The sequence below is a fragment of the Macaca fascicularis genome, chromosome 6 (assembly GCF_037993035.2).
Source record: "Macaca fascicularis isolate 582-1 chromosome 6, T2T-MFA8v1.1".
Taxonomy (NCBI): Eukaryota; Metazoa; Chordata; class Mammalia; order Primates; family Cercopithecidae; genus Macaca; species Macaca fascicularis.
Genome location: NC_088380.1, coordinates 77,031,994 through 77,055,000, shown reverse-complemented (window position 1 = coordinate 77,055,000; position 23,007 = coordinate 77,031,994). Strand labels below are relative to the sequence as shown.

General features: G+C 37.0%; 1 protein-coding gene across 5 annotated transcripts in view; it reads right to left on the bottom strand.

The window, feature by feature from the left end:
• Positions 1-5,025: 5,025 nt before the first annotated feature.
• Positions 5,026-23,007, bottom strand: part of FCHO2 (FCH and mu domain containing endocytic adaptor 2) — a 136,884-nt gene continuing 118,902 nt past the window's right edge. For 3 of the 5 annotated variants that reach the window (XM_005557127.4, XM_045393850.3, XM_073993611.1), the window contains 7 exons: positions 20,728-20,839; positions 18,069-18,224; positions 17,228-17,360; positions 13,556-13,755; positions 12,774-12,838; positions 7,792-7,956; positions 5,026-7,477 (listed from right to left, as the gene is read on the bottom strand). In XM_005557127.4, coding sequence (XP_005557184.2) covers positions 7,455-7,477; positions 7,792-7,956; positions 12,774-12,838; positions 13,556-13,755; positions 17,228-17,360; positions 18,069-18,224; positions 20,728-20,839 — 854 coding nt within the window. In that variant the 3' untranslated portion in view covers positions 5,026-7,454. Of the gene's footprint in view, positions 7,478-7,791; positions 7,957-12,773; positions 12,839-13,555; positions 15,149-17,227; positions 17,361-18,068; positions 18,225-18,957; positions 19,116-20,727; positions 20,840-23,007 lie in introns of those variants that run through there. The other 2 variants (XR_012413727.1, XR_012413728.1) reach the window with 2 other exon arrangements.

Genomic DNA, 23,007 nt, shown 5'->3' with positions numbered 1-23,007 from the left:
GAAAACAACTTGATCTTATTACATACAAAAAAAAAAAAAAACCATTTTATTCCCAACTCCACCTTTTGTTCAATAAAAAATTTACATTTTTTATTGTGTATCCTTTAAGTAATTATTTTGGCTATAGTTTTAGATTTTAACTTTTGTATTAGAGATATACAGTCTGGGACCGCCGTCGTACATGCAGTCCATCATTGTAAGCCCTCTTAAAGAAAAGAACCTGGGTTTCTGTGTTTGCCTTCAAAGCCCCATACATCCTGAAAAACTGGGTGGGAAAGAGGTCATTACTGATCATAGTTACTTTGCAGATGTGTGAAATGTTTAAATTGTGAATTACTCACTGACTTCCTCCTAATGAGCTGGTACCTCGAGGGGACTCTCCATCTCTGAGTGGTGAGGTGCCTGGGGTCAAAGATCCCAGAACTTCTAAATATTGTGGGCGCCATCAACTCAGGCCAAAAGGAAGTAAAGCAAGCAACTGCAATTTTGCACTGACAAGATTATGATTCTGATGTATACAGTCAATCACCAACCTTAAAGGTCACCTTACCTCAAGCAGGTACCCTGGTTGCCTCTCATACTGAAATACGCTTCACGCAAATAGCATGAAGATGGTTTCAAAGTATGCCTTTACACTTCCTGAAAAATTTGAAATTCACTCAGTAAGTTTCCCAACTAATGGAAATATTTTATTGACAAAAGGTGGAAAAACCAAATAACCTAATCTTTGTTGCAGGCTCATCACTCTTTAGGTTACTTTTTTTGGGAATTTCAATGGTGTAAACAGTCACTATTCATTGAGTATGTGATGACATTAAGGTTCTGAACTTAAAAAGGCTCTTAATTTTGCCAAAAGCTACCCTCTGTCACTTCTCTGGATCACATTTTTCTTTCTTTTTTTTGAGACAGAGCCTTGTTCTGTCACCCAGGCTGTAGTGAAGTGGCATGATCTCGGCTCACTGCAACCTCTGCCTCCTGGGTGAAAGTGATTCTCGTGCCTCAGTCTCTGGAGTAGCTGGGACTATAGGCCTGCGTCAGCACGCCCAGCTAGGTTTTTGTATTTTTTGTAGAGAAAGGGTTTCTCCATGTTGGCCAGGCTGGTCTCGAACTCCTGAGCTCAGGCAATCCGCCGACCTCAGCTTCCCAGAGTGCTAGAATTATAGGCGTGAGCTACCGCACCCGGCCAACGCTTTTCTTAAGAGAGTAATTTGGGCAAAATATATTCCCAGAAAAAAAGAACTGATCCTGTATTCACTTAGGGAAAACAAAATATGACATTTGGCTTTGACACCAAAAAGAATAAAAATTAAATCAGGAATCTACTTCATACATTAACAAAACCAACCAACCAAAAAACCTGGCTATATTGGTAGGATCACGTAAGGGCAAGGCAATAATCAAAATAAGAAGATCCTTATGTGAAGAGATCTTTGTGCATCAACAGAAAGTTCAACTTGCACTCTATTTATGCAACTATTTTTCAAAATACATAGTTTATAATTGTAGATGTAATATGTATTATTAAAAAATTTAGATAACACTGAACATATTGTTAAAAATAAAAATCCCACCACTTATAAATTGTAACAGCTTGGTGAATGCTTTTGCAAAAATTTTTGCTCTAGATGTAGGCTTTTTTTTTTTTTTTTTTTTTTTTTTGAGATGGAGTCTCACTCTGTTGTTCAGGCTGGAGTGCAGCGGCACTGATCTCGGCTCACTGCAGCCTCCATCTCATGGGTTCAAGTGATTCTCCTGCCTCAGCCTCCTGAGTAGCTGGGATTACAGGCATGCGCCACCATGCCCGGCTAATTTTTGTGATTTTGGTAGAGATGGGATTTCACCATGTTGGCCAGGCTGGTCTTGAACTCCTAACCTCAAATGACCTGCCCGCCTTGGCCTCCCAAAGTGCTGGGATTACAGGCATGAGCCACTGTGCCTGGCCTGATGCATGCACTTTTAAAAACAAAAATGGCATATTACTTTTCACCATTTAATAATATTGTGGCAGGATCTCAGTATCAGTGACTCTGGATCTTCACAATTACTTTTCAAAGCTGCATAGTATTTCACCATACGGGAGTTATCAACTCAGCCAACCCTCTCAATTTTGTCATACTATAAACAATGTTGCAATAAACATCTTTGCATACATAATTGTGCTTATGTCTCATTATTTTCTTAGGACAAATTCCCAAGTGAATTACTAGTTTACATGACACATAGATTTAAAAAAATTTTTAAAGGCTTTGGATTCAAATTGTTGTCAGAAAGGCTATACCGGATTACCATTCCTAAAGACAAAAAGTTGAATACTTAAAGTTCATCCTGCTCATTGCTGAGTTCACAGTTTAAAAAATGGATTAAAAAGTTGATTGGGATAGGTGCAGAGTTGCTTGGCAATATACTATATGGAAACTTGCTTGTACCAGCAGAAATTGTGTGTCTAACTGCTGGCCAGCTCACTTGCAGTCATTCCTAGCCCCTTCTCCTTTACCCACCTTCATTACGAAGGCTACTTGTTTTCTCTGCCTGTCTTACATAATTCTGGCCAACAGAATGTAAACAGAAATGTGCTGGGAGCTTCTGGAAAAGTTTTTACTCTTCGTACAAAAAACAGACAGGCATACTGGAACTGTCCCTCCTAGCTGTGGATGTAAACATACAGTCGAGCTATGGCTGCCATACTCCAACCATAAAGAAAGGCTGAATGACTTGTTTTGGCCAATGACAACAAGAGGTAACTTGCACTGTGATATGAAAAAAATATGTCTTTGTTTAAACCAGGGGACCCCAATTTCCAGACCATGGACTGGTAGTGGTCTGTGGCCTGTTAGGAACCAGCTTGCACAGCAGGAGGTGAGCGAGCATTACTGCCTGAGCTCTGCCTCCTGGCGGATCGGCGGCAGCCTTAGATTCTGATGGGAACGTGAACCCTATGGTGAACTGCGCATGTGAGGGATCTAAGTTGTATGCTCCTTATGAGAATCTAACTAATGACGATCTGAGTAGAGCAGTTTCATCCGCTCCTTATGAGTATCTAACTAATGACTGATGATCTGAGTAGAACAGTTTCACCCTTAAACTATCTCCCCACACCACCTCAACCGTGGAAAAATTGTCTTCCACAGAACAGGTCCCTGGTGCCAAAAAGGTTGGTGCTGCTGGTTTAAACCATTCTTAGTTCTGTTTCTGTTACTTGAGGCTAAAAATATTACTGACAGATAAAACACTCATGCTAAAAAGATAACCAATGAGTTATCACAAATGTTCATTCAGAAACGATCATTAGGAGGAGTATGGAAACAATTATTTTAAAATATGGATAAAATATGTACATATAGTAAGAAGTCATGGAAAAACGTTTAATACTGAGAGCCACTGAAACCATTAAATGCACATTAGGAAAAAGGAACAAAGAAAATAACAAAATGGAGAAGGGGTGGGGTACATAGCAGAGGGTTACTCTATGTTTATCGAAACCCCGTTTTCTTCCTGGACACAAAACCAAACTACATTTCCCATCTTTGTTTGCAGTTGATTGGAGCCACAAGATCAAATCCTGGCTCATGGAATATGGTCAGAAGTGATGATGCCAGGCCGGGCGCGGTGGCTCAAGCCTGTAATCCCAGTACTTTGGGAGGCCGAGGCGGGTGGATCACGAAGTCAGGAGATCGAGACCATCCTGGCTAACATGGTGAAACCCCGTCTCTACTAAAAATACAAAAAAATAGCCGGGCGTGGTGGCGGGCGCCTGTAGTCCCAGCTACTCGGAGGCTGAGGCAGGAGAATGGCGTAAACCCGGGAGGCGGAGCTTGCAGTGAGCCGAGATTGGGCCACTGCACTCCAGCCTGGGTGACACAGCGAGACTCGGTCTCAAAAAAAAAAATCTCAAAAAAAAAAAAAAAAAAAAAAAAGTGATAATGCCAATTCTGGGCCTGGCCCATAAAAACTCCCATCTAATCTTTGCTCTTTCCCATCTAATCTTTTGCTGGCCAGCAGATAAAGATTTTAAGCAGAATCACAGAATGGAAAGAGCCTGGGTCCCTGAATTACTATATGGAGCAGAACTCCTCCTCAAACCTACTTATGACTGTGATAAGAGCAATGTAGGAAGTATTGTGTTTAGTTATTGCAGCAGCTAGCATCATTTAGTCTAACAGAGGTGGGAATGGGATGAAGGAGAAAAAGGAAGAAAACAATGATGGGCATATGGTACCAATGGTGAGTGCTATCTGGCCTTTCTACAGGTTCCTCTGCCCTGGCCTACCTAGATAAATTAAGCTGTTCCTTTTCTAACACAGATTGGCAATTTTTTTTCTTTTTTTGAGACAGGGTCTCACTTGGTCACTCAAGCTGGAGTGCTGTGGTACAATCTTGGCTCATTGCAACTTCCACCTCCCATGTTCAAGCAATTCTCCTACTTCAGCCTCCCGAGTAGCTGGGACTACAGGCATACACCACCATGCCCAGCTAATTTTTGTATTTTTTGGTAGTCAGGGTTTCACCATGCTGGCCAGGCTGATCTTGAACTCCTGACCTCATGTGATCTGCCCACCTTGGCCTTCCAAAGTGCTGGGATTACAGTCATGTGCCACCACACCCAGCCCAAAATTTTCAATAGTTAGGATAAATTCTTTCTTTTCTAATTTCCTTCTTTTGCTCCTTCCTAAATCTACTGTTTTGGCAGGCTTGTCTTAACTAATTCTTTGGAACACTATGATTTTTGAACTGTCTGAGACTGTGTTCCTGAGCAATTGGTTAGGAAGAAAGTCTTTGCTAAAATTTAACATCAATTTAAATATATCTTAAAATATATTAAAAATAATCCCTTGTTAACCAATTTTGACACTTTTGGGATATACTCCAAATGAAGTTTTCTATATAACCAATAAATAACAGTTCTCTCTGTACGTCTGTTCAAACAGTAGTACAAAGTTAAAAACCAATTACTTGGCCAGCTTGCCTTGTCCTAACATCGATGACATAGCTATTACTATCAAGTACAAAGACACATAGATCAACTGATAAATTATATATTACATGTTTATTAAGAGCACAACTTTTATGTAAAATTTACATTTAATGAAAAAAATCAAAAATATTTACAAAATCTTGGAAGACAGATGTGTATTGTTCTAATTACAATCCAAAGTAGTAAATAACAATCCTTAAAAACTCACATTTGTTAGAGTTATGTTTACAAATTCTTGGTTAAAGAGGCAGCTACAAAGTTTATCACTATACATAAGCAAGAACCAGCTTGCTAGGTACATTTCCCATTGAAAATCTACTGGTCTCTTTCACACCATTAGTGGATTTTTAAATGAAAAAAAAAAAAAAATCAATATAAACTCATATGGCTTCAAAATTGTAACCTGTACTCAATACTTGGTATGAAGACTGTGGTAATTAAGAAAGTGCAGAAGTTTAACCATTTCACTAATTTGTACATTTTTAGGTAATACTTGATTAAAAACAAACACGGTAAGAACAGTGTCTGAATTCTAATAATAAAATATTGACTGCCCAATCAAAGCAGTTTGATTGCAAAGCAGATTACAGTTAGAATTCCAGTAAGGGACTGTAATTGGCATTTAAAAGAGCATAAAATAAGAGTAAGAAATTCTAATTTTGCTCGCTATTTAGTAAAGATCAGCGTTTTAGCAAATTATGTGCTGCTTTAGTCAAATCTAAATTCAGACTTGGGCTAACATTGAATATATAAAAAAGCACATACTGTGTTATATGTTGCTAAAGAGTAGATTTTCTGCTGTATTTAATATAGCAAGATGTTATATAAATGACTAGTAATAGAGGTTTTATTTTCTGTGAAGCTTAACGGAACAATTAGTGGTTTTATATAAATTATCATATATAACACAATTTATCACTTCTACTAGGCAAATAAAGGACACTCATATTTATTATTATAAATGAAATTCCCATTTGTAAATTATGAAGCCTCATCCAAAATATTTTATTTCTTCAATTCATCAAGATTTGCTATTAAAGTTAGGTTTCTTACTATTTAGTACTGGTAGTTTATTTTTAGAAATGTTTAACCAAATACATCACTTCAAATAATTTTCCTACTTTTATGAAGTAGAAACTGAATAATTAAAATGTACATATTGGTAATTTTTCCAATTGTTGAAATAAAAACAAATGGCAGTGCTTCTCCTTCTGTTTCTAAAATTAATCTTCTAAAAAATGCATTCCTCAAAAAATACCATAAAACTCATGTTCACAACACAATCAGTAAATAAATGCATAAATTTTCAACGATAAAGTGTCAAGGAAAATGCTAAATTGAGAGTTAAAATACCAGTTACCAATTTAGCACTATAGTTTTTTAGAATTTGTTTTAAAATTCACACACTTTTGATGAGGTTAATGTCAAGTATCTGAAGGTAATTTTTCTTCCTGTAAACACATGCCATTGGGTTTATATTTCTCTTTCTAGTGGCTACAGTGTATCACCAAAGAAGTGAGCCAGGATTCTTAAGTTACGCTTTATGACTCTGAATTCCCTTCCCAGTTGCAGGCCAAAAATATTTACAAAAATTGCAAGTATCTTATAAAAATGCTTGATCATTGTAAGATTCTGAACAGAAGATTCAGACTGAGAAAAAGTGAGGCACATTAATGAACACAAACTGTATAGGCACATCTCTGGCTTTTGTTATTGTTTTAAAAGGCACACATTATGCAATTCCATATAAAAATAAATTAAATCTACAGCATTAAATCATCAAAAAAATCACAACTTCTATAAAGTTAACTAACTGCAGAAGTAAATGTCTCTGCTGTCATTTGCAAGCTTATTTTAAAACACATTGCACTTGAGGATTTTTTTAAAAATCATATAAAACATCACTTATACTTTATTAATGTTTATGAGAATCAAATTATAGATTTTTTGCATACAACTTGGACTCTGGTCTGATTACCTTATGGCACATAACTCAATTTGATTGAGTGTTCTGAGTTAACATTACCCAAAACTTGGAATTCATGTTCTATTTGTATACACTGAATATCAAACTTATGAAATTTCAAAGTTATCTCTGACTCTAAAAATTTATGGAAAGCTAAATTACTTTGTGCTTGCTCTCCTGAAATTTTAGGCCTACTATTACACTATAACCCCTTTTTTCAACATAGACACTGGAAATAATTTAAAAATTAAGCCTACAAAAACTTCATTTTTACTGAGAATCTGAATAAATGTGCTTCCTGAATATTGCAGGTGATCATTTACAACATAGAGAATCATTTCAGTACTATTTCTTTCAATGACTCACTTTAAAAGTGCGATTTAATGTTTGTAGTCAGCTCTCAAATATGTCTAAGTTTGAAAGACATCATACAAGTTAAAATAGTGTTTGGAAAGAACAGATAATGCAGAATGGCAGGTTTGTACTCCCTGAAGCCAAACCACTTTCCCAGGTCCATCAACAATCCGCCAGGTATCGTCCTGAAAAACACCAAGCAGACCTTTGCAATTACAATTTCAAATGCACTCTAAGGACATTTTCCACTGTGGTTACCAATACAAAACTCTAGTTCCCATCTGCTATTTACAATACATTAGAATCAGATAACAGGTGTTCAGCTACACTGACTGTGAGTACTCTCTCTCAGGTGTGTCTCTACCTGGCACCTGGTACCAAGGGTTAAAGAAAAAGTTTCCATGTCTTTAGATTATAAATTGCTTAACAGTTTTTCAGTAACTGTTAGAATACAAATGTTTCCCACGTACATTAAAAAGTTTGAAATCTCCTAACTTACCAGTAGCAAACCGCTTCTTTATTAAGGAAAGTCTATAGCCAGTGCCTATAAGTTCGAAATCTACTCCTGAAAGGGTACTTCCCTCGCTGAGGAATTGCACTGCAAGTGTCATGGGTTTACTAGGTCCTTCTGAAAGATCAAATTTTGCTCGGAGGGACCCAGAACCTACAAAGAAAAGAATAAAGCACTTACACTGGGTAAAATACATTTTACACAAAATAGAATCAAATGAGCAAGTAAGCTAAACTACATCAGTCCTGTGCTACATTCATTAGATGTGCACAGTAAACAAATCATTATCCTGTTTCCAAATCACATATATTTTAGTAAATATGAATTTTCATTAAGTAAATAACCCTTGCTTTTCCTTTACTCAATACTAATCTTCAAAGATGTTTACTACTGGACTCCTATGCTATATGCATGTTGAGGCAAGTCAAAAGAGAAGATGGAAGTAATTGAGGACAGCCCAGAGAAAAACCCTAGGAGGGATATAGGTGGCATAAAGTTAAAAAAGAAATGACTACTGAGTAGTGGAAGAAGTAAAGATGGAAAGGTAACTATGTTTGGGAAAAGTTGTATAACATTGCTATTTTCTATTCACTTTTCTTTTTAAAATTGTATTGGTCTAACATAATGCCAAGTAGGTATTTCTGAGGTGTTCTGTTTCTGATATCATCACCATTTATTCAGTATACCTCAGTCTAATGGAATGGTAGGAACAGTAAACCAATAATTATAATGAATATTATAAATGCTTTAAAGGAGCTCTAAGGAGCCACAGGTACAAAGGCACCTATCTCAGCTGAAAATTATAAATGGTGGTGGGGATGATGGTGTGTATTTTAGGCAGAAGTTACCAAAGATAGAGAGACAGAGAGAGCATGATGCATTTAAGGAAATAGCATCTATATCAGATTAGCTGGAGAACAGGATACAGGTAGAGGGGAGTGGCAGATGAGACTAGAGTGGTAGCACTAGCCAGACCATGGTAAGAAATTCATGATGTAACCATTGGAAATAACCAAAGATAAGGAAGACAAGAACATTTCAGATTAGTGTCTCAAAAACGAAGAGAAGCACAAGATGCAAGTCAAAACAGTTTAGGACTCTAGATGATAGAAAAGGGGGACCTAAACTAGGGCTAATAAAAAGGAAAGATATTAAGAAAGTTATTTGAAAGATATTTAGGAGTTGGCATCAAGAAATGAGAAAGGAGGAGTCTAGGAGGGTTCCCAGGTTTCTGGGTAGAGCAAATGGACAGAAATGCTAGGTACTAGCAGTAAGATCCTATGATCCCTTGCACAGAAAAGTTTAACACTACACAGGGAAATGGAGAATAAGGTGTCGCAACATTGATCCAATTTGTATTATTATGCCTGGAGGTGCAGATCAGTAGTGGAGATGAACTGCTGCCTTATTCTTAATTACCGTCCAGGCCCTCAAACTTCTACAATTCTTGATAAGCAATTCTGTTGTGCAAAAGTTCTACCATAGGCCAAGAGCAAGAACCTTGACAATCACCTTAGAAATATTTATTGTACCTCTTCTGAGTACACAGTTAGCAACAGAAAACAGATTTCTATTTTACAGAAATTTTTTTTTTTTTTTTGAGACAAGAGTCTCACTCTGTCACCCAGGCTGGAGTGCAGTAGCACAATCTTGGCTCACTGCAACCTCCGCCTCCCGGGTTCAAGAGATTCTCCTGCCTCAGCCTCCCGAGTATCTGGGATTACAGGCGTACACCACCACGCCCGGCTAATTTTTGTATTTTTAGTAGAGATGGGGTTTCACCATATTGGTCAGGCTTGTCTTGAACTCCTGATGTCATGATCCACTCGCCTCAGCCTCCCAAAGTGCTGGGATTTCAGGCGTGAGCCACCACGCCCAGCCTATTTTATAGCATTCTTATTTAGATATTTATTTATTTATTTTTTGAGACAGAGTCTCCCTCTAAGGCCCAAGCTGGAATACAGTGGTACAATCTTGGCTCACTGAAACCTCTGCCTCCCAGGTTCAAGCTAGTCTCGTGCCTCAGCCTCCTGAGAAACTGAGACTACAGACACGTGCCACCATACTCGGCTAATTTTTGTATTTTTAGTAGAGACAGGGTTTCGCCATGTTGTCTAGGCTGGTCTCCAACTCCCGGCCTCAAATGATCCACCTGCCTCAGCCTCCCAAAGTGCTAAGATCGCAGGCATAAGCCAACATGCCTGGCCTTGGATATTTCTTTTTAAAGGCTTGACTAACCACATCAAAAACCGCGTTTATAAGATTTTTCCATTTCCTCACAGAAACACCTGATACCTGAATAGCAGAGGGAAACTTAAAATCTGGTTAGAAAATTTGTGTCTTATTTTTTTGAGACAGAGTCTCACTCTGCACCAGGCTGGAGTGCAGTGGCATGATCTCAGCTCACTGCAACCTCCGCCTCCCAGGTTCAAATGATTCTCCTGCCTCAGCCTCCTGAGTGGCTGACACTACAGGCACGTGCTACCACATTCAGCTAATTTTTGTATTTTTAGTAGAGATGGGGTTTCGCCATGTTGGCCAGGATGGTCTTGATCTCTTGACATCACGATCTGCCCGCCTCGGCCTCCCAAAGTGCTGGGATTACAGGCATGAGCCACTGCACCCAGCCTGTGTCTTATTTTTGAGAGAACAAATTTCTTTCTTGGTAATTATTTACAATAGTATAGTTTCATTATATTGGGGAAAAAGATGCTTTTGTTTTTCTAAACTGGTTATAAGCCCTTAATGCAAATAGGATTGCTGGTTTACTTCAATTTAAACTAGGAATTTCAGCTTGGCTCACAAAAAGCTATATTATTAATAGCTAGGGTTAAAGTCAATGCAGTTGGCCAGCTGAAAATGGGCAACCTGTAAGTACCAAACAGCAAAAAAGAAACTGCAGATTTGCTTGGTTATTTCACCCAATGTATGGCTCTCTAGTAAAAGTCTTATTCAGCATGGCAGGTATAAATGAATAAACAACACTGATACGTTTATGGTCCTTTATACAGAAATATCTATGATAAAAGCTACTGATATGTTTTATATTTTGATGATATTATGCTCAAAATATTCAAAAAGAAAAAGCTCAGCAATATTTGAAAAGCAAAAAAAACCTATCAAATAGAGAAGCTATTGGCGACTAGGCTGGGCATGGTGGCTCACGCCTGTAATTCCAGCACTTTGGGAGGCCAAGGCTGGCAGATCACCTGAGATCAGGAGTTCAAGACCAGTCTGGCCAACATGGTGAAACCCCGTCTCTACTAAACACACAAAAAGTAACCGGGTGTGGTGGTAGGCACCTGTAACCCCAGACACTCGGGAGGCTGAGGCAGGAGAATCACTTGAACCTGGGAGGCGGAGCTTGCAGTGAGCCAAGATCGTGCCACTGCACTCCAGCCTGGGCAACAGAGCGAGGCTCCATTTAAAAAAAAAAAAAAAGAAAAGAAGAAAAAAACGAAAACAACAAGCAGAAAAGTTATTGTAGACTAAAATTATACATTCAAAAGAAGGCAGAAGAATTCTCTTTTGATTAAGAAAAAATAAGACTATCTAATGTTAAAGACTTGGCTGTCCTGAGAATTACATCCTTATTATAAGTTGAGTTATAGAAGTGTTCAGCTAACAGAGCCTTTTCCTCGGCATTATGAACACAAACAGATGCACTTAGTGAGAGAAGCATAACTTGCTTCTCCTTAAAATAATCATCAGAAAATTGAAGGATGTTGACAGTTAGCTTTAATAGGGGGAAATGGACAAGAAAAAGGTTCTTTTAGAGAAATGGAGAAGGCAAAGGGGCTTTTTTTTTTTTTTTAGACAGAGTCTCACTCCATCACCCAGGCTGGAGTGCAGGGGCACCATCTCAGCTCACTGCAACCTCCACCTTCTTGGGTTCAAGTGATTCTCATGCTTAAGTCCCCCAAGTAGCTGGAATTACAGGTGTGCACCACCAAGTCCAGCTAATTTTTGTATTTTTAGTCGAGATGGGGTTTCACCATGTTGGCTAGGCTGGTCTTGAACTCCTGTCTTCAAGTGATCCGCCTGCCTCGGCCTCCCAAAGTGCTGGGATTACAAGTGTGAACCCCTGTGCTGAGACGGCAAACAGCTTTTTAAAGCCTGGGAGCTTCTACATGATTTCTGGGAGGTCAGGATAATCCCATTAACAGAATGAACTCAACTGTGTTAAATCAGTTTTAATTAGTTATCAGGTTACCTACATGGAACACACAGTTCTATTTTTTAAAATTTACTAGGTATTGTTTCTTAATGTTAGCATGTAAGTATAAGAGGTATTTACATAATATTTATAAAGTTATGGCAAAAGAAATTCTTTTTCTTACAGAGAACACGTACTCAATCTACAGGAACAAATGTGTTCTGAATCTCAGCTGGTCCATTCTTACTAAAGGTATTAACTTCCACCTAGTGGTCAGTTCTAGAACTGTGGGCGTGAAATTCCAGAAGGAAACTTCAAATGAACATGCCCTTAAAAAAGGTATTGCAGTGCTTCCAGGAACAGTGCACCCTTGGCCGGGTGCAGTATCTCAGGCCTGTAATCCCAGCACTTTGGGAGGCCAAGGCGGGCGGATCACAAGGTCAGGAGATCGAGACCATCCTGGGTAATATAGTGAAACCCCGTCTCTACTAAAAAAAAAAAAAAAAAAAAAAAATATATATATATATATATATATGTGTGTGTGTGTGTGTTTATATATATATGTTTTTATATATATATACACACACACACACAAAAATTAGCTGGGCGTGGTGGTGTGTGCCTGTAATCCCAGCTACTCGGGAGGCTGAGGCAGAAGAATCGCTTGAACCTGGGAGGTGGAGGTTGTAGTGAGCTGAGATCGTGTCACTGCACTCCAGCCCGGCGACAAAGTTAGACTCCATCTTCAAAAAAAAAAAAAAAATCCATCTTCAGTGACATCATTTTATAAACAAAAAAGGATGCACACACTTACCTCCATTTTCTGATTTTTCTGAAATACTGGACAATTTCCAAAAGGCTTTCATTTGTTCTGCATTCCTGCAATAAGAACAGATATCTTCAGGTTTTGTATCTAGTATAGTACCTGACAGATGGATGGGACCTCAATAAATAAGTGTATTTTAAATATTTTCACTACAACAAATATAGTGCTAAGTTTAAGTAGTATTAACTGGTGAAAATGTGTTTATGATATAGTATAAATAAATATAATGCTGTATCTTTTTCAATTAATGGAAGTTTACCAAATTATGTAATTCTTCTCATTCCTATTGGTCAGAGAAAGTAAAATGGAATGTGTATAGGAATCAGTACCTTCATTAGTCAAGGAAGACACATGTTATTAAATGATGAAGCAACTATAAAGAGTGGTTAGTCTATACTAATACTAACAGAGGGGACAGGAGAAGCTGCTAAGAGATAGGAGTAACTAATACTATTAAACACTAATTATATAGCTGTTCCTGTTCCTACAGATATGCCAGATGCTATATTTAATCCATAAAATAATTATTTGTATTTTTTGGAATCATTCAAGTCTGGGTGGTATTTAGAGAAAACTAGTTTTGTTTATTTTTTATTAAGGTTACTATGGTTTGACTAGTAAAATGAACCGCATCTTTTACAGCATGGTTTCTACGGAAAAAGGCACTAAAACTTTTCAAACTTCTAAGAAAACTTATAGAACTTGGGTTCTAGAAGTTGGGCATTCCAACAAAAATTTAGTGGGAATTCAGAAACATATGTTTAATTTACCATATTGCAGGGGGAAGGGACTGCATGTTCGTTACTCCTCCATCCACTGGTACCACCACCTGTATGTTGGAAAGCACACTAGGTGCCACCATAGCTTCTGGATTGTATTTATAATCCACTCTAAGATCTGTGGTGCTAGCACTACATTTCCAGTATGTTGCGAGATTCAGAGGAGTGGACTGAATACCATTTGATGATACCTTTAAAGAGAAAAAAACAAACAATTGTTTTTGGCCTGAAAAGTTAACAAGTCATGTTAATGACAGACACTTAAGTCCACACTTAAGTCTGTGGACAGACATGTAAGTCCACAGAATCAAAACTATCTAATGAGGGGACTATCTGTTGGCAGAGTGAAGCAGACCCTTCTCAAAGGAGTAAAGGTCATTCTCATTGTCTGAATCTACTACTACCTACATCAAAATTGCTGTGGTGCTTGTTTGTAATGCACATTCCCTTAGCTTCAACTGCAGAAAATCTGATTCAACAGCTTAGGGACAGGGTACAGAAATCAGCATTTTATCAAGGAATTCTTATTTATGCATGTAAAGTTTGCGGATCTTCCAACATTCAACACAGAATTCAAAGATTCTTCATAAAAGAATTCAGATTTAGAACACTGAGAAAAAAACGCCACTACATAGTACCACAAGCCTGGAATTAGAATACTTCCAACTTCAAAGGTTTAATCACATGACTCACAGTAAATGGTATAATTCCTTCAAATTCTTAAGCTCCTTGTCCAAATGCTCCTTTTTAAGGAGACCTACTCTGACTGCTGTTTTAATTTACACTGAAAACTGTATTTTCAATCTTTCTTACCTTAGTTCATACTTTTTCTTTTTTTCATACCACTCATATTCTAACATAGAATATTATGATTATTATTTTGAGGCAGGGTCTCATTCTGTTGCCCAGGCTGGAGTGCAGTGGCATGCTCAAGGCTCACTGCAGCCTCTCCTGGGCTCAAGCTATCCTCCCGCCTCAGCCTTCATACTAGCTAGGACTACAGGCTTGTGCCACCACACCCGGATAATTTTACATTTTTTGTAGAGATGGGGTTTCTTTATATTGCCCAGACTGGTCTTGAACTCCTGGACTCAAGCACTCTTCTCGCCTCGGCCTCTCAAAGTACTGGTATTATAGGCGAGAACAATGAAGTCCAGCCCATAGAATATTACTGATCTTTACTGTCTCCCTGTCCTACTCCCAGCAATTACATATACTGAATAATACACATCAGTTGAATAAATCAACACCTGTAAGAAACTTTAAGTCAATTTAAGTGGCAGCACTTTTTTATTCTTTCAGTATTTATTTTCTAGAAACATAAGCCACTTTAATAAAATTACCCTATTAAAAACTCAAACGATAGAGAAATATAAAGTAAGAAATTTATCCCTTGGAATTCGGGCATATATCCTTCCAGATTCTTCAGGCATATGCAAACACAGATCCGTGTCATTCTTTTTAATGGCTATAGTAATTAATTTCTTCCTCTGCTGATGTGTATGCTTAGGTGGTTTCTAAACAATGCTACAGCGAGTATCCTTTGTGCCTTATCTTCATCCAATTGTGTATTTCTGAAGATTTCTGGAAGTGGAATTGTTGAATTAAAGGTTACATCTTTCAACAATCTAACAGGATTGCCTTCTAAGAGGTTTTACTTGCATCCTATTAACAAGTGATCACACCCTAAAATACTGGATAAAGCGATCTTTCATTTTTGTAAATCTGATGGGCTAAAACTGATATCTCATTGTTATCTTAGTATTTACTGCTCTCATTACTACTAACATGGAGCATCTTTCCATAGGTTATTTATCTATTGAGTTATTAACATGTTGCTTACAAATTTATAAGGGCTCTTTGGGGTAAGCCCTTTGGTCCATCTTACATGTCATAAATACTTTTCTCACAGATTAAATACTTACTGTGTTTAAAGGTTTAACAAAATACTTTATACACACACATTAATTTATCAAAGATCTCATTCTCTTCTTATATGGCTTCTGGGTTTCATATCATACTTAGGTCTTCTGCACTTCAAGATTAAAATATGTAATAAATATGTATTACATATATACACACACAGAGAGATACATATACAGTATCTCTCTCAGCATACTTGGGGGGGTTGGTTCCAGGAACCCTGTGTATATACTAATCTGTGCATACTCAAGTCCCATAGTTGGCCCTGTGGAATCCACATACAGAAAAAGCTGGCCCTCTGTTTATACATGAGTTTTGCATCCCACAATCATCGTATTTTCAACTGGCGTTTGGTTAAAAAGAATCCTTGTATAAGTGGACCTGCATAGTTTAGATCCTTGTTGTTTAAGGGTCAACTGTATCTTCACCCATGACTTTATTTTAGTACCTTTGTGGTTAATTATTATTATTATTATTAAACCTTTGATACACATGGGTTTTATTTTGGCTAAAAGTGTAAGAGGGATTCAGCTTAATTTTTTTCTCAAGTGCCTAGCTTGCTATCCTCAACATCATTTATTGAAAAATTCATCATGTCCACATTGCCTTGAAATGCTATGTTGTATAAACAATTTTCCATTTATTCTTAGATCTATTTCTGGATACTCTAATCTATTCCTTCATCTGGCCATCTACTGCTGCGTTAGTTCCAAACTATTTTAAATACTGTTGCCTTATACTAAGCTTTCCCATTAAAGCTAAAACATTACTCCACTTTACTGTTTAAAACATTTCTTGCCAAGAGCGGTAGCTTGTGCCTTTAGTCCCAGTTACTCGGGAGGCTAAGGCTGGAAGACTGCTTGAGCCCAGGAGTTTTGAGGCTGCAGTGAAATATGATCACGCTACTCTACTCCATCCTGAGCAAGAGAATGAGACTCCATCTCTTTAAAATAAAAATTCCTGACTTATTCTCATAAGCTTTATTCTTCCAGAGAAACCTGAAAATGACTGTCAAGCCTCCAAACACAAAGACATAACTACTGGGTTTCTGATCAGGATTATATTAAATGTATAAGTTAATTGAGAAACAGCTAAACTTTTACAGCATGAATCTTCCCATATTCAAGTCACTAGGGATTGTGTTGTATTCCTAATTGTTTTATTGTGAATATTTTTCTCCACTAGTTTTTCTAATTGGCTTTGAAAGTTATTAATTTTGGTATTAATTTCTAAACTGACCACCATATTAAATGCCCTTATGTCAAACAGTTTTTCAGTTGGTTCTCTTGAGAGGAATATATCACCTGGAAGCAATAATAATTTTGGTTCCTCTTTCCCAGTATTTATTAATGCTTATTTTGTTCTCTTATACATCCAGAAAACTCTTATATACTAACAGGATCTACTAATGGGCATTAGGATACGCTAATGGGCATCTCTGCCATTCCTAACTTTAACTGATTACTTTGGGAGTTTCACTGTTAAGACTGACACTGCTAGTCTTTTCTGGTTAAGGACGAATTCATGCATTTATATTTACTCAGTTATTTTAATCATGAATACATGGTGAATTTTACCAAACTGGTCAAAATCTCCACTGGCTTATTCTAATTTCAAAACATCCTTGAATTTTTGGGGAAAAAACTCACTTGGCTATGACATACTTATTCATTTAATTATATGCTAGACTCCATTTGTTAATATTTTAATTTAGAATTTTTGCAATGACATGACACTCACCTGATACTTTAATACATCTATATTATAATAAGAAGCAGCTGGATTTTGCTCTGACAGCTTCTTGAGGTAGACAGTAACAGCTTGCATGTTCATCCAAAAATCTTTTGTGTTGGAATCACATTGTGATGGATCACTACATGTATAAAAAATATATTTGTTATTTTATTGATTTATCTTTATTTTTTGCCTCTGTGTAGTAATTTGGTGACCCAGGAAAAACTAGTAGAAATAAACCAAGAGGTGAGATGAAGGAAAATGACATCAGGGGATGAAAAATGGAACACAGGAGAAGCCTGCTTGAAAGATGAGAAGATGGAGAGATAGAAAAGAATCTTAAAATAACTATTAGCACCACTGAAAACAAAATAAAAAGAGAGCAGAAGGGTGTTTAGTAAGAATAATTTTGGCATGATTTTCAAATTGAATATTATTATTTCAACGAAGAAGGGGAAAAAAACATTTTTTTTGAGACAGGGTCTAGCTCGGTCACCGAGGCTGGAGTGCAGTGACATGATCTTGGCTCACTGCAACCTCTGCCTCCCAGGCTCAAGCGATTCTCCCACCTCAGCCTCCTGAGCAGCTGGGACTACAGGCACGCATCATCATGCCCAGCTAGTTTTTGTTCTTGTGTTTTTTTTTCTTGGTTTTTTTTTTTTTTTTTTTTTTTTGGTAGAGATGGGGTTTTGCCACATTGCCCAGGCTGGTTTTGAATTCCTGGGCTCAAGCAATCCACCTGCCTCAGCCTCCCAAACTGCTGGGATTACAGGTGTGAGCCACTGTGCACGGCAGGAAAAAAATCTTAAAAAGAAATTTCAGCCTTCAAAACAAAAAGTACACAAACCTGAACACAAGCTGTGCATTTGGAAGAATCTGCTCTAGTCTGCTGATATTTTTCACCCTGAAGCACAACACAGCTGGAGTTGGATTGCTGGTGAAGACTTTAATAATTCCACTTGGAAATGACATTGTCATATCACCAGTGATCTTCACAATACACCTAAAACACGGATTTTGAAAAGTGTTTAAATAAAATGCTCTAATCTCCATTTAAAGAGTATTTGGTTTAAAAAGGCACACGCATGCGCACGTGCCCATGCACACACACATACCTATATGTGTGTATATCTATATTCTTTATCACAATTATAAATTTTTTTCAATTTAATTATTAAAAATTATGTACATGAAATGGTATACTCATCTAGCATCATCTTTTCCTGGAATTAAACTCTAAACAAAAATGCCAGCACACTGATATTGTTCCTTCACCTTTTTGTGATAACCATTCCCTGCCTGACTTGTAAGGATATTGCTTCCTCATAATGCTATACCTAGTTGTAGCTATTTTTCCCTCCCAAACCCCAAAAAGCACTGGGCCTGGTGATGGTGATGGTAGATGTCCCCCTTGTTCCTTATTGCTTCTTCCAACCCTCTATTCTTTCTTCCTTTGAAACATATAACCACATAGCCAAAACTCTCAACTGGACCCCTTTGGTAATCCTATCACATTCCCAAGTCTATTTATTCTTCATTTGATCTTTTCCTAGCTTCCCCTTTTATCTCTAACCTGCAATAGTCCTTCCCCCAACTCTTAGCTGATGACTGTGCTCTTAATTTTACTGATGAAATAAAAAAATAACTTCCTCATATTCCCACTAGTAAATCTAACTAACTTTTTATCCGTATCTTATGCAGTCCATACTGTTTCAACAGATAATCAATTTCTGCACCTCAGGCCAATCTCAGCAATTCTGCACTGGAACTCATCTCCTCTTATATACTGAAGGACTTCATGCATGTGATTGTTCCCTCTTTTTTCTGCAGGTCCAATTTTTTCCGTAAATACCGGATCTTTCTCATCAGCATGCAAACATGCTGAAATATGTATCTTTTAAAAAACACAAAAATGAAAATAAACAAAACCCTCCTTTGATTCCACCACCTCACTCCTGCTACCATTCCATTTCTCTGCTCCCACTTAAGAGCTAAACATCCTGAAATAATTGCATTTGTTCTTTCCAAATATAGTTGTCTAGACTGCATCACCTTCGGCTCCTGAATACCCTCAAAGCATACTTTCATCTCCACTATGCCACTAAAATCTCTCCTGTGAATGTCACTAATGACTTTCCATATAGTCAATGGTCAATTTTTCTTGACCTGTCAAGCAGCATCAGATATAGGTTCACACCTACCTTCAAGAAATGATTTATTCACTTAGTTTCTAGACACGGGTCTATTGGTTCTCTCCTTACCTCTCTTACTGCTTGCTCTCTCAAATTCCTTTGTTACAGCATTCTCATTTTCCTGTTTTCTAAACACTGGAGAGAATCAAGACTTAGTTTTCAGATCTCTTTTCTATCTATTCCTTAAGGCCACTAACTTTGAGTATTATCTACAAATTAATTACACTACCAAGTATTTTATCTCTAGTCTAGACTTACTCCTTGAACTCCAGAATCATGTATCCAAGTATCAACTCAACATTTCCACTAAGATGTCTTAAACTTCAAACTTAGCATTTTACCTCCAACAAATCTTAACAATTCTGTTTTCAGAATATATTCAGAATCTCATTACTACTCATCACCTGCTCTGCTAATACCCTTATACAAGCCACCATTATCTCTCACCTGGTCTTCTGTAATTAATCTTCTGACTTTCTCTCTACATCTATTCTGACTGCCCACTGTACCCTCTGCCTCAGTTTATTCTCCATACAGCAACCAGAGAGCTCCTTTGAAAACACATGTAATTTCATCGTTCCTCTGCTCAAAGCCTCCATTGGCTTTCCATGTTACTCAAAATAAATTCCAAATTCCTTATCATGGCCTACAATGCCTAACCTGGTCTCACACCTCTCCGGATTCATCTTCAAGGACTCTCCCTCCTGTTTACTCCTACTCAGTGACATGGTTTTCCTTGCTGTTTCTTGAATATACCAATTATGCTTTTACCTTGGTATCTTACTCACTGGTTCCCTCTTCCTCGAATACTCTTTCCTCAGATATCTGCATGGCTTGCTCCTCCATGTCTTTCAACTATCTGCTTAAATTAACTTCAAAAAAGTTCTCCCTGATCATTCTATCTAAAACAGTAGCCCTCTATCTAATGTTATTCTCTAGCCTCTAACCCTGGTTTATTTTTCTTCAATAGCATGTATCAATACCCAATAAATACAGCTGTTTCTTTGATATTTAGTTTTCCCTCACTATAATGCAAGCTCAGGAGAGAACTCATTTGTTTACTAAAGTAGCCTTAGTGCACATGTAACAGAGTCTTAGAAATAACAGGTGCTCAAGTATTTGATGAATGAATGTACACAGAACGCAATCATTAAATGACTATATTAGATAGCAAAAAAGCAGGTAAATAAATAACAGAAAACTGTAATCTACACAGAATCAAAATGTAATTCTTAAAATTTACCACCAAGCCCCACCGCCTCCTTCACCCAACACACATACATACACATACATGTATATATTTTAAAAACTAACTTGGTGGGATCTGCTCCTTTAAAGTAGGCATTAACAGATTCTGTAAGGGCGACTGCCACAGGTAAGGTATCCTGATTTCCAAGGCTGACAGGGCTGGGACCCCGTGACACACCTAGAATATATATAATTAACTTGTTAAATCCTTCAGAAAGACATAAACTAAATATAAAGATAGTTAGGTTCACCATTGTTAGGTTGTCACAAATGACCCTACTACTGGTTTCAGTGATGTCCCATGATAAATCTGGAGGCTAAGAAATATAGTATAAAACAAATTGGAGCATAATACAAAGGACAAAAAAAACCTAGGAAGACATATCACACAGACATTTCTTTTAAATGGAAAGACAGAATGGTTAAGGAATGTCAGAATGAAAAAGCCCTTGACTAAAGAGCTAAAATTACAAAAATATGGCTTCAAAAACATTCAAATACCAAATTCTTCCAGGTTCTATCAATCATATACTTCAGGGAATAATTTAAGGCCAATTTAGAATTTTTGTATTTAAGTTTTTCTATCCAAGTAGTAATGTTTCATACACTACTCATTATTATTATAATTCTCTTTAATCTCCTGTTTGTCTGGTGCTTATATTGTATTCCCACATTACTTTGCCTCAATAAATATTTGACTAATAACATTACTTAAAAAAAAAAAACCCCGACATAAAGTTCACTCAGATAAGATGCTTTTTAGAGTCAAATCAGAGAAAGATCAGTGTCTATAGAGCAAAATTAAAATGTAAACAAATTTATGCAAGTGTTCAGGTTTCTGTTTATTGTTTTACATTTAACGTAAATGAAGTATCCTCTCAAAATAGTGCATTGCCTTTTTCTTCACAAACGCACTCTTCTTACCACTGTGTGCCTTACTGCTACTGCTACTGATTTTCCAAAGTGGGGGCATTTCATTTAATATATAAAATGCAATTTTATAAAAACATATGAGAGTTTGTTATAATTATTCATCCTTAGTGAAAGAAAAAAATAAATAACCTAGGTCAACACTTATCTCTGGAATTTGAATATATTCTTTTCTTATATAAATGTTACACAATGTTAACAGCCATCAGACATTTTTATTTTAGATTCGACTCCTATAGTGAAACACTGAGTTACTTCTGAGATACCTTAAATATTATTCTGATAAAAATCAGTACTGGCTTTTTCTGCCTCACAACTAAATCTGAGATGCTACAAATAGTGAAAAAAGACACTCTGTTAGCTTGGTATTCTAGATTTTGAAGGAATTTTTATTTAGAAGGTTCTTCATACTTAAAAAGTTATTCATGAAATCACAACAATTACTATTTATTAACCACTTATATGTGCCAGGCACTTTGCTAGGGGGGCATTAAAAAACAAAACAAAACAAAACAAAACAGTGCCTTTTTGATGCACAAGTACTAGTTTTGCAAAGCAGAAGCAAAACAAAAAATGTGAGGGATGGGCCGCAGTGACGAAAAGACACAAAGATGAGGCTGGAAAAGTGCTCATGATCCAGATTAGGGTGTGAAAGACCTTTAATTTTATACTTCTATCACTAGAAACCACTGATAATGTTTGAGAGAAACATTATTAGGTTTTTATGTAGTAAGATCTCTCTGAACACGTAGTAAATCCTAGACTGAAGGGAAAAATGACTGTTGGCAGGGAAACAAGTTTGGATCAGGTGAGAGCAGTTAGGTGAAAGCCAGTGGCCTGATCAAGAGTCATTAGTTTTGGGATGTGAGAAAATATCAAGTGAAAAAAAAGCTGATTAAGTATAAATTTACTGATTATAAATATAAAAATATGTTTGTACACTGGAAAACTTCACTGTAAATCTTAGTTCAATCCACTTTTATCCCTAATATACTGTTCTAAACAAGATGGTCATCAGAAATTCAGGAAAACATATTTTCTGAAAAAGACAAAGGCTGTAATAATCTTTTCTCTCCAATTTTGTAACTGTAGTAAAATAAACATAACATAAAATTTATCATCTTAACAATTTTTAAGCATACAGTTCACCAGTATGAAATATATTCATAATGCTGTGCAACAATTACTATCATCCAACTCCATAATTATCTTCATCTTATAAAACGGAAACCCTATACCCATGAAACAACAACTCCCACCAGTTTCCCCAGCCCCTGGCAACCACCCTCCTACTTGTTGTGTCTATGAGTTTGACTACTCTTTTAAGTACCTCATATAAGTGGAAGCATACAGTATTTAGCACAATGTCTTCAAGGTTCATCCATGTTATCATAGCATGTTAGAATTTCCTTCCCT